This window comes from Pelodiscus sinensis, chromosome 22 (genome assembly GCF_049634645.1).
Source record: "Pelodiscus sinensis isolate JC-2024 chromosome 22, ASM4963464v1, whole genome shotgun sequence".
Taxonomy (NCBI): domain Eukaryota; kingdom Metazoa; phylum Chordata; order Testudines; family Trionychidae; genus Pelodiscus; species Pelodiscus sinensis.
The window spans coordinates 14,118,025-14,134,638 of record NC_134732.1 but is presented as its reverse complement, the minus strand read 5'-3'; the positions used below and the strand labels follow the sequence as shown (position 1 = coordinate 14,134,638).

The window sequence follows — 16,614 nt, the reverse complement described above, 5'->3', positions numbered from 1 at the left end:
CTAATGGGCATGGACAGGCTGGGGGAGCGAAGCGGCTCTGGCCCTGGAGGCCGGTGGCAGGCTGGGTGGTGGGAGAGAGGGCAGGTGCCGTACCTCCTCCTTCACCAGGGCGTAGCAGAGGGGACACTCCTGGCACAGAGACCGCTCCGGGGCGTAGAAGAAGTTCACCTCACACTGGTCGCACTTGTAGCCCACGAAGCCCCGCCGGCAGACGCACGTGCTGTTCTCGCGGCACTGCGGGGTGACGGCGCCCAGCAGGGAGCAGTTACAGGCTGCACCCGAGGGAGAGCAGGGTCAGGGCCCAGCAGCAGGCACGAGCCAGACCTAAGGTGCAGGCCGCACAAGGAATGGGGGTGGGGGGACGCTGTGACCCTGCCAGCTTCCAAGTCAGCCCATGGACAGGGGCCATGACTAGCCTATGGGAGCAGGGTCAGCCTGGAGGCTCAGGGCCGACGCTGCTCTCCTTCCCATTGGCCTCATTCTGGAGCCGCGCCATTGAGTCCAGAGCAGTCGCTCCAGATTTCCACCCACGTAGTGGAGGTAGAGCCTGGCCCAAGGGGAGACCGCACAGCAGATTGCCATTCTCCAGTGCCTCTCCAAGGGACACGAGCCTGGCGAGGGAGGCCAGGACTTTATCTCCACCAGACAGCGAGGGCCACGGGCACCAAGGGCTGTGGGACTTGCCAAGAGACATGGTGAGTCCAGGACGGGTCTGGGAGGAGAACCCAGGAGCCCAGCCTTCCAGGTCCCTGCCCCACCGGGAGACACTGCTACCCCCTTTGTGATAGACTAGTTCAGACAGGGGAGAGGAGAGGGAAGGACCACGGGAGGGCAGGACCCAGGCATGGTGCCCGAAGTTTCACCACCACAGCCCACCCCCTGTGCCAGTCCCGGGTCCCCCCAGTGGGCGAGGCTCAGCCCCTCCAATACCATAAGCCTTCACGGACGTGGGAGAGAAACGGAGTCCCACGGCCTCGCTGGAGCAGCCGCCCCTCGGCGCGGTTACCTCGGCAGCCCTTGGCTGAGAACCCAAAGAAACCAGGTTGGCATCGATTGCACGACCGGCCTTCGACCCCGGGCTGGCAGGGGCACTGCCCTGTGAGCGGGTGGCACTGGCTGTGCTGGGATCCCACAGGGTGGCACTCACAGCTGGGACAAAGGCGAAGGGAGGCAGTAAGTGCAGAGAAACCTTTTGCCGACCCACTGCTGGGCACCAAGGGCCCCGCCGGATGGGAACCGGCACGAAGGCAGCTCTGGCACATGCCCAGCACCGTGTTAGCTCCCAGGCCCATGGGGCATCCTGTCCCCAGCCGCCCCTCGGAGAGCGAGTTCCCGGTGACGCGTGCAGGGACGGGAGGGGGGTGGTTTTGCTTCAGGGCCTGGGCACCCCATGCACTGACCCCATGATGTGAGACTGGGGGTTGGGTCCGCTGCTCCGCGTGGGCTCTGCCATTGCCTTCAATGGGCGCAGGCTGCCTCGTGCCGCGGCTGCAGAGTTACGGGGGGCCTGGTGCTGGGACCCGGGTAGGGGTCTGGATCGCGTAGCTGCACCACACAGGAAATCCAGAGGGCAGGGAGCCTTGTTCACTGGGCACAGGCCGCTGCCTCCCTCTCCCGGGGGGTCCCCTGTGGTCCAAGGCAGCGATTCTCAGAGACCATCTAACAAGGGCTCCAGCTCCACCTACCTCTTGCATCCAGTCCCTGGCTGCAGGTCATAATGGCCCGGCTGGCAGCGGCTGCAGTCCCGTCCCGTCACACGAGGGAGGCAGGCGCACTGGCCAGTGAGGGGATCGCAGGGCTCCAGCCCCGGGGCCGAGCCGACGGAGTGGCACTCACAGGCTGGGGGGAGGGACACTGGCTGTTAGCTGGGAGTGGGCAGCAGTCACAGGCCCAGGTCTTAGCGGCTCCGTCCCCACGTCAGATCTGGCTGTAATTCCTGCTGCCTGGGAGGATGCTCCCACCCCCACTGCGAGGCGGGCTGGGGAGAATCCCCCACCACGGCAAAGCCCGGAACAGCGCGTGGATCCAACACCAGCAGCGCCTGTTAGCAACTGGAGCCAGGGGCCGGGAATCAGGACACTTCCGTCCGGCCCCAGCCCTGCCATTGACATGCTGCACGGCTTTTGGTCCCTCTGTGCCTCAGTCTCCCCACCTATAAAACCCAGGCGCGCAAAAGGGGGCAGAAGGTTTCATGGTCACCGTTCGCCCATCTCTTTGGGAAGCAGGGCTGGCAGCACTGCAGAGGGGCAAGGCATTATAATGTAGCCATAGGGCCAAGGCGCAGAGACAATTCCATTAATTCAGCCCCCTGCTCTAACTCCTCAACATCACTGCCCATACCCCCCCCCCCCCCCCCAGCCTACACTCCCTCTGCTCTTCACTGATTTACCCTCAACCTACCACTGGCCCAATCCAGCCCTGCAGTTGATGGGGGGCAGATTCCTTTGCCCTCCAGAGCAGTGGTGCCCGTTTTCACTGGGGTGAACAGAGCCCTATGCCCCTGGGGTCCGTGGAGTGGGATCTGACAAGCAGGAGGCCGTGGCCAGGGAGGGGGAAGCTGAGCGAGGGGCTCCGTACTCACGGGAACACTTCCGGGCGGGGCTGCGAGCCAGCGCGCTCCCATAGAAGCCCTCCCTGCACCTTTCACAGTGCTCTCCTGTCGTATCGTCCAGGCACCTCAGGCATTGGCCGGAGACGGGGTCACAGTTGCCCACAGCATTGGGGTCCACGTTACCGTTGCACTGGCAGAGGCTGCAGGGGCGGGCGGGGCCATTCTTCCCCAAGGGGTCGCCGAAAAACCCATCGTCACAGAGCTCACAGCGTCTTCCTGGACCAGGGGAGCAATGCGGGGCGGGGCATAGCATTTCGGGAGTCGGTCTGCCAGCCTGCCCACCCATTTCCTTCCCATCCAGAACCGCTTCCCTCAGCCCCGCTGTCCCCGCCCCTTACCTCTCTGCCCCTGGGGGCAATGGGTGCACACCAGCTCCCCGCTCTCCGGGATCGCCGTGCAAGGCGACCCCCCGGGGCAGGGGCATGGCTGGCAGTCGTCGATGTGCCCCACAAAGGGGTTGCCATGGAAGCCAATGGCGCAGCGCTCGCAGGACGGGCCCTCGGTGTGATGGAGACACTGGCAGCGCCCTGCAGGGGACAGAGCAGAAAGACCACCCAGCCCAAGCTAGGAAGCCCAAAGCCAGGATGCCAGACACCCAGCCCCCAAAGACATCACCCCTGGGCCAGGGAACATCCCCTCCTAAGCCTGCTGAGGGGGCTGCACTGGGCTGTGTCAGACATCGCACTCTGCACCGGATCCCCTGGTCCTACAAAGCCCTGGCCCCGCCTCATGGTCGTTCATCCCGCCTGCCTCTCCAAGAGCAGGTTTAGTTGACACGGGTGAGGTCCCTCCGGGTGCGTCTACCCTGCAAAAAACCCGCGGCTGGCCCATGCCAGCTGACTGGGGCTCAGGGGCTGTTTCACTGCAGTGGAGACGCTGGCGCTTGGGGTGGTGCCCAGATTCTAGGACTGCGGGGTGGGAGGGTCCCAGAGCTCAATCTTTGGGCAGAGCCCAGACATCTAGCCCACCGCTGAATGGCCCCTTAGCCCAAGCCCCACAAAGCTGAGTCAGCCATGGGTGGGTGCCTCTGCCTTCCGCTTGCTGAGCCGCCCTGGGCTCTGACCTCAGCAGATTTCTCCCACTTCTTGAAACAGTGGAAACCCAGGCCAGGCTCCATAAGTCAGCCCTGGGGTGGACTGATGGACAACCTCTCGGCCAGCCCCGCCCAACCCTCCACTGCATGCTCGCTGCCTATCTGAACTTCCATAGCTCTCCTGCAAGTTCCTGGCCTTGCCCCAACCCGGTACCACTGCAATAGCTTTGGCTCCCTGCCTGCCCAACCCACAGCCCCTACCTGCTCACCTGGCTGTCCCTCTCTCCATCCCTAGGGGCAACAGTTAAGCGACAGTTGCAAACCATTACATTCGGGGATCACTTTCATCATCATGCCCCGCACTGGATTTATGCCTGGTGCCACCATCCAGAGTCAGAGGACCAAATCCATCCCTGGAGCAAATCTCTACACACCACTGGCTGCAGCAGACATGACTCAGGAGCAACTCCAGCTAAGTCAAAGGCCTCAGCTCCAGGGTGCTGGGATTGCTAGTTAGAATGAGTCTGAGCCAAATTCCAGCTCCCCCAGAGTTTGTAGAGTTTTACTGGTCTCTTTGCAGAGATGGGACCCACTGCAAAATTTCAATTGCATCTGGGTTTGGATTAGATTAAATTGGAAGAGGTGCTCAATGACTTCTGTGTCTCAGTTTTCACCAAGAAGACTGGTGGTGATTGGACTCCTAGCATAGAGACTGCTGGAGAAAAGGAGGTAGGTTCAGATGTTAAATTAGGAAAAGAACACATTATAAATTATTTAGGAAAGTTAGATGTCTTCAAGTCACCAGTGCCTGATGAAATGCATCCTAGGATACCGAAGGAGCTGATAGAAAAGGTATGTCAGCCATTAGACACCATCTTTGAAAAGTCATGGAAGATGGGAGAGATTCCAGAAAACTGGAAAAGGGCAAATATTGGGCCCCTCTATATAAAGGGAAAGAAGAACAACCCAGGAAGCTACAGACCAGTCAACTTAACTTCTGTGCCAGGAAAGTTAATGGAGCAAATAATTAAGGGATTCATTTGCAAACATCTGGAAGATAATAAGGAGATAGGTAACAGTCAGCATGGATTTGTAAAGAACAAACCATGTCAAACCAAACTGATAGCTTTCTCTGACAGGATAATAAGTCTTGTGGATAAGGGGGAAATAGTAGATGTGGTATATCTGGACTTTAGCGAAGCATTTGTTACAGTCTCTCATGACCTTTTTAATATACCAGGGAAATAGTATGTAGATGGGGCTACTATAAGGTGGATGTATAATTAGTTACATATTCACTCTCAGGGTACGTCTACACTACAGCGCTAGTTCGAACTAACTTAGTTCGAATTAGTTAATTCGAACTAAGCTAGTTCGAACTAACGCATCTAGAACTAAAAACTAGTTCGAACTAGCGTTTTGCTAGTTCGAACTAGTAAGTCCACATTGAGTGGACTCTGAACAGGGCTTAATGATGGCCGGAAGCAGTGCCGGCAGGGCATAAAAGGAGGACTTAGAGCATGGAGATGCTGTCTCAGGCTAGCCGAGGGCTGCGCTTAAAGGGTCCCGACCCCCACCCCGGACACACAGTTCTAAGGGGTGCCCCGCTTGCAAAGAAGTTCTGGCTTGGAGTGCCCTGAGTGCCCACACTGGGCACATCACACCACTCGGCCATCAGCCCGGCTGCACTTGCCGCAGGCTGCCATCTGGGGAGAGGGAGTAATTGGGGGGCTGCAGGAGAGCTTCCACCCCCAGAAGCCCGCAGAGCCAGCCCAGTCCTCCCCATCGGGGGCTCGTACCCCATTCCTCCCTCACCTCCTTCCACTTGCCCTTCCCTAGCCCCCCTTCTTATTGATGTACAAAATAAAGATAACGTTTCTTCCAACATTGACTCTGTCTTTATTGAACAAAACTGGGGGAGACTGGGAAAAGGAGGTGGGAGAGGGGAAGAGAAAGGCTGGGAGAGGGGAGGGCAACTAACATGATCAGGGGTTGGGAACAGGTCCCAGATGAAGAGAGGCTACAGAGACTGGGACTGTTCAGCTTAGAAAAGAGGAGACGGAGGGGGGACAGGATAGAGGTCTCTAAAAGCAGGGGTTGGGTGGAGAGGGTGCATTCAGAAAAGTTCTTCCTGAGTTCCCATCAAGAAGGACTAGAGGACACCAAAGGAAAGGAATGGGTAGCAGGCTTGAAACTAGTAAGAGAAAGTTGTTGTTGTTGTTGACAAAGCAAATAGTTAACCTGTGGAACTCCTTGCTGCAGGAGGCTGTGAAGGCTAGAACTAGAACAGAGTTGAAAGGGAAGTGAGATAAAGTGATGGAGGTTGGGTCCATGGAGTCCTATTAGCCAGAGGGTAGGAGTGGTATCCCTGCCCAAAGTTTGTGGAAGGCTGGAGAGGGATGGCACGAGACAAATGGCTTGGTCATTGTCTTCGGTCCATCCCCTCCAGGGTCCCTAGGGTTGGCCGCTGTTGGCAGACAGGCTACTGGGCTAGATGGACCTTTGGTCTGACCCAGTACGGCCATTGTAAGCTCAGGGCTCAGTGTCGGGGGTCTCAGTGGACCCCCTTGATTTTCATGCACACCTGGTCCTGGGTGGCCAGGCTGGCAGCTCTCCTGCCCTAGACGGCCACTTTCCTGTGCCTAGTGCGGAGATCGTGGACGAGGTCCACGATGTCCGCACTAGCCCAGGAAGGTGCCCGCCTCTTGCGGTCCAGGGCAAGCTCCTGGGAGCCGCCAGCCTGGTCCCGGCAAGAGGGGGTGGGCTGGGGGGCATCGGGTGGGTGGCTCTGTGCCGTGCCAGGTGCAGGGTCTGCTAGCTGGGTGCTGGCAGGCTTGCACCTGGCACGGGCACCGTAGCCAGCCCGTGCCCCTTTAAGGGGTCCGGGGCCGGGAGGGGGGCATAGAGTTTCCCTGGTGTTGGCCAGAGTGGCCACCAGGGAAACCTGGGGAGGGCTAGCCTCCCACTAGTTCGAACTAAAGGGCTACACAGCCCTTAGTTCGAACTAGCTAGTTCGAACTAGGCGTTAGTCCTCGTAAAATGAGGTTTACCTAGTTCGAACTAAGCGCTCCGCTAGTTCGATTCAAATTCGAACTAGCGGAGCGCTAGTGTAGCGCATAGGAAAGTTAGTTCGAACTAACGTCCGTTAGTTCGAACTAACTTTCTAGTGTAGACATACCCTCAGAGAGCAGTTATTAATGGTTCATAGACATGCTGGAAGGGCATAACACGTGGGGTTCCACAGAGATCAGTTCTGGTCAATATCTTCATCAATGATTTAGATAATGGCATAGAAAGTACAGTTATAAAGTTTGCTGATGATACCAAACTGGGAGGGGTTGCAAGTGCTTTGGAGTATGGGGTCATAATTCAAAATGATCTGGACAAATAGGAGAAATGGTCTGAAGTAAATAGGATGAAATTCTATAAGGACAAATGCAAAGTGCTCCACTTAGGAAGGAACAATCAGTTTCACACATGCAGAATGGGACGTGACTGTCTAGAAAGGAGTACTGCAGAAAGGGGTCTAGGGGTCATAGTGGACCACAATTTAAATACGAATCAATAATATGAAACTGTTGGAAAAAAAGCAAACATGATTCTGGGATACATTAACAGGAGTGTTGTAAGCAAGACAAGAAGTAATTATTCCCCTCTGCTTTGTGCTGATTAGGCTTCAACTGGAGTAGTGTGTCCAGTTCTGGGGGCACATTTCAGGAAAGATGGAGACATTGGAGAAAATCCAGAGAGGAGCAACAAAAATGATTAAAGGTCCAGAAAACACAAAACATGAGGGAAGACTGAAAGAACTGGGTTTATTTAATCTAGAAAAGAAAAGACTGAGTGGGGACAAGATTGATAACAAATTTTCAAGTACCTAAAAGGTTGTTAGGAGGAGAGAGAAAAAATATTTTCCTCGACCTCTGTTGATAGGACAAGAAGCAATGGGCTTAAATTGCAGCAAGGGAAGTGTAAGTTGGACATTAGGGAAAACTTCCCGTCAGAGTCGTTAAGCACTGGAATAAATTGCCTAGGGAGGTTGTGAAATCTCCACCATTCGAGATATTTAAGAGCAGGTTAGACAAACACCTCTCAGGTATGGTTTAAAGATGGTACTTGGTCCTGCCATGAGGGCAGGGGATTGGACTCGATGACCTCTCAAGGTTCCTTCCAGTTCTAGGATTCAATGAATCAGCTCCCCACAATGGGGGTGCTGGTGTGAGGACCACCATCCTAGTTGACACCAGGGATAGCCAGAACTCTGCAGCATGAGCTAGAGAGAGCCAGGCCCTAGCTGGAACTTTAATAGACTCCAGAAGATCAGGCCCAGAGGAGGACATGTAACACACTGATCAACGAGTCACACTCAGATGGGAGGCTCGGGTTCTAGCCCATGGTGTTTCTCTTTCTACAATGTAGGGGCCAAATCCTACAGTCCGTGCCCTGGTAAGGAACGCCGATTGGCTTGCAATGAATAAGGACTCGGCCAAATTTCAGAGAGAGATTCCAGCCCAGCTCTCCCTGGGAGAGCCATGCCACTCGAGCATTGGGCTGGACACACACTGAATTCTCCATCTTAAAAATAAGTGACAATGTGCTGCTCCAAGATGGCACAAGGTGTGTGCAAACACATGCACAGTCTGAATCATGCAACACACAAGCCATGGGTCCGGAACTCAGCAGATGAGTAACTTCCTCTGGCAACCCAGCCACTGAGTCACAGGTTGAGGAAGCAAGCGGGGGACTAGGGGAAACTCTGAATCTCTCCCCCTTTGGCTGAAGCTCCTCTGCCTCCGGCAATTGGACCAATTGACTGGACAGAGAGAGAGAGCCAAGAGTCCCATGAGGATTTCTTCATGCAGTTGGCAAGATCAGAGCATATTAGGCAAGCTAGGCTGGAGGATAGTGAGAGTGATATTTCCCATGGGCATGGAGTCAGCTTGACACATGGGGGACACGTGACGAGGGGGAATGGGACGTGCTGAGGGGGTTTGAGCACACCCGGGGTAGTTTGGATCACAGTGGGCAAAGCTGTGGAATGGGTTGGACACAATGGGGAAAGAAGGAACCGAGAGAGAAAGAGGGTGGGGGAAAAAGGATGGAAAATGAATGCAGGGATGCCCCTATGTCAAATGGGTGGCTTGATTGTCAGGCTGGAAGATCAAAGGCCTGGACTTGTACCCAGGAATCATATTAAACTGGAGACAACCAGACACCGCAGTCCACAACAAAAGAGGAGAGAAGCTGCAGAACATTGTAATGTTTCTGTCTGGCAGGGCAGACGCACATGCTAAAAACGGCTCCCCATCCCAGCCATAAACAATTCCTCATTCATGCAACACAGATGTTACAACACCCGGGCTGGAACACCAGGAAGACATGAGGTGGGGGCAGGGGAGGGCTGCTGTTAGCGCGGACATTGGCTCCTGGGTTTCTTCAGTTAAGTAAATCATCTTGTTTCCAAGTCCTTTTGAGGGGATTACACTGGACTGGGCTCCACGGGGGCCTGTCACGTTGTTGGCTGGAGAACAGCTGGAATAGGACTCACAGGCAGACTGAGCTCTGTCTGACACTAACAGTATGTTCTTGGGTAGCCGACACCCTAGATGTTCATGTCTGAGTTTTGCCTGACCTGGGGAGTACATCATGTACCATGCCTGGCTAATTATACATGCTTTTGGCAGCTGAGCCGTGTGTCACAGGCCCTATACTGCTAATAGCCCTTTAGTTCATGCTCTATGCTTTGGAGATCTGGATGCAGTCCTTGCTGTCACCATAAAGCACCATGATGTTCACAATGTTGCACACTGCCAGTTGTGAGGTCACGAGTGGCCATGGATTTATCTTATATTATTTCATACACTAAGGGTACGTCTACACTACATGGCTCCGTCGACGGAGCCATGTAGATTTGTTTATTGGGCAAAGGGAAATGAAGCGGTGATTATTTAAATTTAAATTTACATGGCTGCTGCGCTGAGCCGACAAACAGCTGATCAGCTGTTTGTCCGCTCAGCACGCTAGTCTGAACGCTCCCCTGCCGACATCAAAGCCCTTTGTCGGCAGCCCCAGTAAACCTCATCCCACGAGGTTTAAATCGCCGCTTCATTTCCCTTTGCCTATAACCCTAATCTACATGGCTTCGTCGACGGAGCCATGTAGTCTAGACACCGCCTAAGATGAGCCCGATTCTGCCTCTCTCTCTGAGGAAAGTGGCTACACTGCAGTCAATGGGACAACTTGAGGAGAAAAATACTTCTCAGTGTGAGTAAAGCCAGCACGGGGGCTCGCAGACCGTGTACAGTGATCCCTCAGCTGCAGCACAGGCTGGGGCTGAGCGTGGCAGCTGAGTGACCGGAGTGCATGGGCGACAGCCAAGAACAATGCTGTGTCCCATGCGAATGGCGGGAGGAATCTCCAGACACCAGATGTAGTCACCTCCCAGGCTGGCCTTTGGTCTGGATACCGGGGTGCTCGTGTGAAGCTGTGGGCCAGCACATTTTCCCCAGTGACAGAGAAACCCAGATGTGTCCCTGGAGGAGCAGCTCACAGCAGGGAATCTCTGCCATTTGCAATTCATTTGAAGTTGGCAGCCTGTGCAGACCTGTGTTCCAGTGACAGCTATGCAGCACTCCTGCATGTGTGTCTGCTCGCTGTCCCTTAGTCCTGCCCTCAGGGGATGTAGTACCAGACCCATTCAAGTGCCTAGTGCAGGGCTACTCAACATGCGGCCCATCACCCATTTGTTTGAGGCCTGCAGTGCGGTTTGGGCTTACATGGGGCTCAACATGAGGCCTGCGGGTGGGATCCTTTGAACATGGCCTCCACTGGGAACATGCTCCATAATGGCAGGGCATCTCCCAGGCAGGATGAGCATTGAAAGACACAAGGGGATGGGATGGCTGGAACAGACGGGTACAGGGTGTCGGTGTTTCTAGCCCCCAGGGAGGAGGAGCCAGGAGTGCCGGAGCATTGTGTGAAAGAAGCTATTTGCATATATATTTGCATATATATGCAACCACACTTAAGTTGCGGCCCTTGGCATGTGCTGAGTATCATTGTGGCTTCCGGGGCTTCCCAGGTTTGATAGTCCTGGCCTAGTGGGGAATCATTACTGCCTGGGACAGACCCCCATATAACCCACCCTCCTTGGGTGGCCAGTGGGGTTTGAACCCTCAGACCCACAGGGCTGAAGGACTGGGGCGCTACAGCAATCTTTTATGTGGGCCAGCCGCCAGAGGCAGACAACTCCCAACCACACTCTCCTAATGTGGGTTCTACATGAACATGTCTCCCCCAGGAGCTCTGGGCTAGAGACTACAACACCCGATACATGGGTGTGAAATTTCACTGGTTACAGGTAGCACATTTTGCATACAAAACAGTGTAATAGCGACGTTACATTGCAACTCTTTATCATGATGCACGTCATGTACATTCCATCTCCAATTGGCTTCTTCTCCCCACTTACCCTATCTCCTTCCTCTTCGAGATCCATCTTCTCCTCACTGATAAACCCTTTGTTCATGTCCAACCCTTTGTCCAACTTACAACTCCTTACAACTTATGCCTTCTCAGGCCTCTTACTTCCAGTCTGCCCCCAACGTCCTGCTAAGGTCATTTTTGTCTCCCCAAGATCTGCTCTCACCACCTTCCCTCCTTCAGTCCTTCCATTGGCTTCCTGCCTCACCCAGGCCTAACAACGTTTCTGTGGACACTTCTGCTTTTCCTTCCCTCTTCCCTACATACCTTCATAAAATGCTGGGTGCATCCGAGGTGGGAGATACATGCATTGTTATTATTACAATGAGGCAGTTATCCCTGTCTCTGAAGTGACAGTGTTATGAAATCAACTCCCTATAATTTACACGGCCATAAACCTGAGATGCTGGGTACTGTAACTTCACGTGTAATTCCCAACCTTCTTTGAGGATTATGCAGATTTATTATCTATTTACAGCGTAACTGCACAGTAATTATATGGATAAATGGCTGCTGTGAAATGAACTGATGCCATGAAGGAGAGAAAGGAGAGGGTGTGATGCTGAAAGCAAATCACCACCAGAGAGCAGGGGATCCAAACCTGTGTGGGGGTCGCAGCTGCCATGCTGGTTACAAGTACAAGGGACGCAGCTGGTGAAGGGCCCGCCAAGTGGTGTGGCTCTCTTGAAGCCTGGAGCGCAGGATTCACAGAACTGCCCGATGTACCCCGGAGGGCAGATGCACTCCTCCACCCACTGAGCAGGCTGGGAATGACCTGGGCGAGCAGAGGTGAGCTGGACCTCCCCCAGGGAGACTCTGTCTGCGGAAGGACAAAATAGGAGTTACGACAGGCGAATGGAACCCAGGCAGAGACAACGAACCCACCAGTCCAGACTCTCTGGCACGGCAGCTGGCATCTCTTCCAGGAAGGGGTGTCAGAAGGGATCCCCGGTCTACAGGCTTCCATTTAAAGGCCTCCAAGCATTTTGCAAACTACTGTCGGGGCCAGATTTCCATCCGTGACTAGTGACTCTGGGTGCCTGATTTGAGACGTCTCGGACGGGCCTGTCTTTCAGAAAGTGCCGAGCACCTGCCCTCAGAAAACCCGACCTCTTTAACGTGTCTCAGTTGTGGCAGCCAAACGAAGGAAGGATTGCAAGTCACAAGGCACTTTGGAAAATCTTGGTCTTAGCAATGAAGCCTCATAACACCCTGGGCAGCAAGTAAAATCCAGCGCGATCAGGGCCCCCATCACTGAAATGAAGGCACCGGTGGGGTGGAACCAGTGGAGCTGACAGCCTCCGTGGGTCCCTCGGGCAAGGTGGGGGAGGGGGCTAGCTCCGCCCTCCTGAAAGGGGTGGGGCCAAGGGCAGCCAACCCTCAGTGCCCCTCCTCCCCGCCGTTAGTGTTGCCAGGCGAGCGCAGCGCACCAGCAGCAATTTAAAGGGCTCAAGGCTCCTGAAACAATTGCCCCCTTCCCCCCAGCAGGCCTGGGTGGAACACAGCTGTTGCTTAGCAACTCACAGCAAGGCTGCCCAAGGGTTTAGGACAGGACGCAACGACACCATGCTGGTTTTAAACCTGCAAAGGAAATTTTGGGAGGCAGGACCTTGCTATTCCAGTTGGAATGCGGCCATGACCGTGCCTGCTACAAAGAGCATCAGAAGGGACTGTTAGGTCCTCCAGCCTGACCTGGAGCCGTGGGGACACTCTGCCACAGAACTGCTTTTCGCCTCACATGGAAACAGTGGGGCACTGCGTGGCTGGACGTGCCCTCGGAGCAGGGCACTGCTTGCTGAATGCCTGAGACCGTGAGCTCTCTTTCTTGCGAAGGTCTCCCCTCTGCGTAACCACCTAGCCCAGCCCTACGTGGGGTCAGATCACAGCCCATGCTGAGCGCAGAACTGATCCCAAGGGTGCTGCTTGCCTTCCTAAACACAGAGGGAGGCTCCATCTGTGGACTCAGGGGCACAGGTGGAGAGGAGCAGGACCCTGAACCCTAAGATGTTGGCTAGAGAGCACCCAGCAGCCTTCAGGATGGTGGTAGAGGAAACCAGTGCAGCCTCCATCTGGTGACCATGATTATTAATCATTTATCTTGCAGTAGAGCCCACAGGTCCCACTTAGGATCTGGGCCCCACTGTGCCAGGCCTGGGAGTCACACAGATCCTGCCCTGGAGAGCTTACAAGCTCAGTCTTCCTCCCTCCCCTTGGGCCTTTGATCTCCCTGTTTCACCTCAGGGCTACCCGGTACAGCGCCTGGTCCCAGAGCTCTCCTCCGTTCTTAGCAAGAGGAAGCCCCCAGCCGGAGGCAGCGGTTCTGGTGCCGCCAGGAATCACTTACGAGGGGCATGGCTGCTGCCAGCCTGGATCCTGAGGGCAGTCAGGTTGGAGAGCAGACGCTGGAAGCTGAAGGGCGACAGCGAGGGCCGCATCTCCTCCTCCGCCTCGTGGAGCCTGGTGGAAACCAGCCCAGAAAGGAACGGTGCGGCCTTGCTCCTTTGCAGAGTGGCCACACTAAAGCCAACGTGGCCATCTGGGCCCGAGGAAGCAGGCAGGGGAAGGGGCATCAACAGGGCCTGGTGGGTTTGGATGAGGAAACCCTACTCTGTGCATTCCCAGAACATGGAGCCAGGCACTCTGGGTAATGGGTGGAGGCGACTTAGTGGGCCTGATTCTGCTACCGCTTATGCTGGTTTAACACTGGGGTCGTTTCACTGAGCTGAGGACACTCAGCCCTGATTCCACTGAGATCAGAACCAGGGCACAGGGATTAGTGCCGCTGAAAAGTCCAGCACGGGGCGCATTAGTACAAGCCTCCCCCACGGTGCCCTGCCAATGGGTGTCAAACCTGCCAGGAGAGACAAGAGGGGAGTTCAGTCTCCATGGGCCAGGCCTCTCTGCTGGATTCAGCCAACAGTGGGGCCAGCGGAGGTGGGGAATTCAGCGATGAGACGCACGTCTGTCAGCTCATGAAGTGGACAAGCCTGTACCTGAAGGTGACCTTGTGCTCTCCACGGTGGGGCTGGCTCTCACTGCCGGCTGGGGCGGAGTAGCTCGCAGACACCACGATCCCATCTCCCTCTAAGACCAGCCAGAGGGGGAACAGAGAGGCTCCGCTCCCGTTCCCCTCCGCTCGGAGAAGCAGGGAGAGGAGCTGCCCGTAGCTGAGGCGCTGGTTGTGCAGGAACTTCTCTGGGAGGTGAAAGGAAGAGAGGAGAGTCCATGAGACCTTGGCTGAGCCAAATTGCCCCAGCGCCTGGGTCTAGTCCTGATTAAGCGCTCTGCTAGTTCGAATTAAGTTCGAATTAGCGGTTTGTATGTGTAGCGCCTATCAAAGTTAATTCGAACTAACGTCTGTTAGTTCAAATTAACTTTGTAGTGTAGCCATACCCTTATAGATCTAGCCTTCACAGCCTCCTGCGACAAAGAGTTCCCAGGTTGACTATTTGCTTTGTGAAGAAGAACTGTCGGTTATTAGTTTGAAGCCTGCTACCCATTCATTTCATTTGGGGTGTGTCTAGACTACAGGGTTTTGTCGACAAAGGTGGACTTTTGTCGACAAAACTATACTTGCGTCCACACTGCCTTTGAGTTATGTCGACATAACGTCGACAAAACTCAGCAGTTTTGTCGACGTATGTAAGCCTCATTCTACGAGGAATAACGCCTTTTGTCGACAGAGTTCTGTCAATAGAAGGCATTATTGCATCTACACTGTCCTTTGTGTCCACACTGTTATGTCGACAAAGCGGCTTGCTTTGTCGACAGAACTGGATGTAGTCTAGACGCTCTATGTCAACATAAGTTTTGTCAACAGATTCTGTCGACAAAACTTATGTCGACGTAAGCCTGTAGTCTAGATATACCCTTGGTGTCCTCTAGTCCTTCTATTATAGGAACTAATGAAGAACTTTTCTTTATGCACCCTCTCCACACCACTCATGCTTTTATAGACCTCTATCATATCCCCCCTCAGTCTCCTCTTTTCTAAGCTGAAAAGTCCCAGTCTCTTTAGCCTCTCCTCATATGGGACCTGTTCCAAACCCCTGATCATTTTAGTTGCCCTTTTCTGAATCCTTTCCAAGGCCAAAATATCTTTTCTGGGGTGAGGAGGTCACATCTGTACACAGTACTGAAGATATGGCGTACCATAGTTTGATACTTCCCCTCCTCCTTGTTCCCCTGGCTTCCCCCTTCCAGCTCCCTCCTCCCAGGTTTCCCCCTCCCCTCTCCCACCCTCTCTCTTCCCCTCTCCTACCTCCTTTTCCCAGTCTCCCTCAGTTTTGTTAAATAAAGAGAGTTTCTATTTTTGACTATGTGTGTCCTTTATTTTGTACTTCAGAAGGGGGGCTAGGGACAGGCAAGTGGAAGGATGTGAGGGAGGAATGGGGTACGAGCCCCTGATGAGGAGGACTGGGGTGGCTCTGCAGGCTCCTTGGGGTGGAAATTCTCCTGCAGCCCCCCCCGATTGACCCCCCCCGGATGGCAGCCTGTGGCAAGTGCAGCCGGGCTGATGGCCGAGTGCTGTGATGTGCCGAGTGTGGGCACTCAGGGCACTCCAAGCCAAGACTGCTTTACTGTCCATCATCGAGGTAGACAAGCAAGCGGGGAACCCTGAGAACTGTCTGTCTGGGGTGGGGGTCGGGTCCCTTTAAGCACAGCCCTCGGCTAGCCTGAGACAACAGCTCCACGCTCTAAGTCCTAACCTGATGCCCTGCCAGCGCTGCTTCCGGCCAGCCTTAACTTTGGTTCAGGGTCCACTCAATGTGAACATGCTAGTTCGAATTAGCAAAATGCTAATTCCAACTAGTTTTTAGGTCTAGATGCACTAGTTCGAATTAGCTTAGTTCGAATTAACTAATTCAAATTAAGTTAGTTTGAATTAGTGCTGTAGTGTAGCCATACCCTGAGTCTATCACCCTGTTCACTAGAATCCACTCCCTCCCTTACATCCAAAGGAACCACTTCATCCACCGCTGAAATGCAGCCACCTCTGGGGTAGAGCACAGCAGCTGGTACATTGTTTCAGCTGTGGATTCTTCAGCAACAAACAGCGGAGGTGTTACTGCAGCCACACAGCAACCACAGTTACAATGTAGCAGTTCAGCCAGGCATTTCCATGGTCAGTACCTGGTGCTATGAAACTGGCTGGGTCCTTGTTGTCCTGCTCTAGATAGATCTCCCCATCGGCCCAATGCAGCGGGACTTCCTTGCCACTTGGAGCTTTGGCTTTCCAGCCCTCAGGCCCTTGGCAACAAACGCACACAATAAGAGCATGCTGTGAGGCATGATGGGAATGTACACTGGATTTGAGTGGGTAAAAAAAACCCTGTAGAATAGTCAGATGTTTGGTCTGGGCTTAAGCATCACCATGACAGCACATTTGGAAATCTAGCTCTTATTTAGATTTCATGGGAGCTGCTTCTCGGGAATGCCTTGTGCAAATGACCCCCAAACTTGACCATCAAGACCACCCAGCATCCCT

General features: G+C 54.4%; 1 protein-coding gene across 2 annotated transcripts in view; it reads right to left on the bottom strand.

Moving 5' to 3' along the window:
* The window catches only part of LAMC3 (laminin subunit gamma 3), a 64,492-nt gene that overhangs the window by 15,629 nt on the left and 32,249 nt on the right, over positions 1–16,614 (bottom strand). For both annotated transcript variants that reach the window (XM_075905923.1, XM_075905922.1), the window contains exons 10-18: positions 16,260–16,376; positions 14,120–14,321; positions 13,471–13,583; positions 11,728–11,946; positions 2,950–3,138; positions 2,582–2,827; positions 1,686–1,839; positions 1,007–1,149; positions 94–272 (exon numbers count right to left, since the gene is read on the bottom strand). In XM_075905923.1, coding sequence (XP_075762038.1) covers positions 94–272; positions 1,007–1,149; positions 1,686–1,839; positions 2,582–2,827; positions 2,950–3,138; positions 11,728–11,946; positions 13,471–13,583; positions 14,120–14,321; positions 16,260–16,376 — 1,562 coding nt within the window. The remainder of the gene's footprint in view (positions 1–93; positions 273–1,006; positions 1,150–1,685; positions 1,840–2,581; positions 2,828–2,949; positions 3,139–11,727; positions 11,947–13,470; positions 13,584–14,119; positions 14,322–16,259; positions 16,377–16,614) is intronic.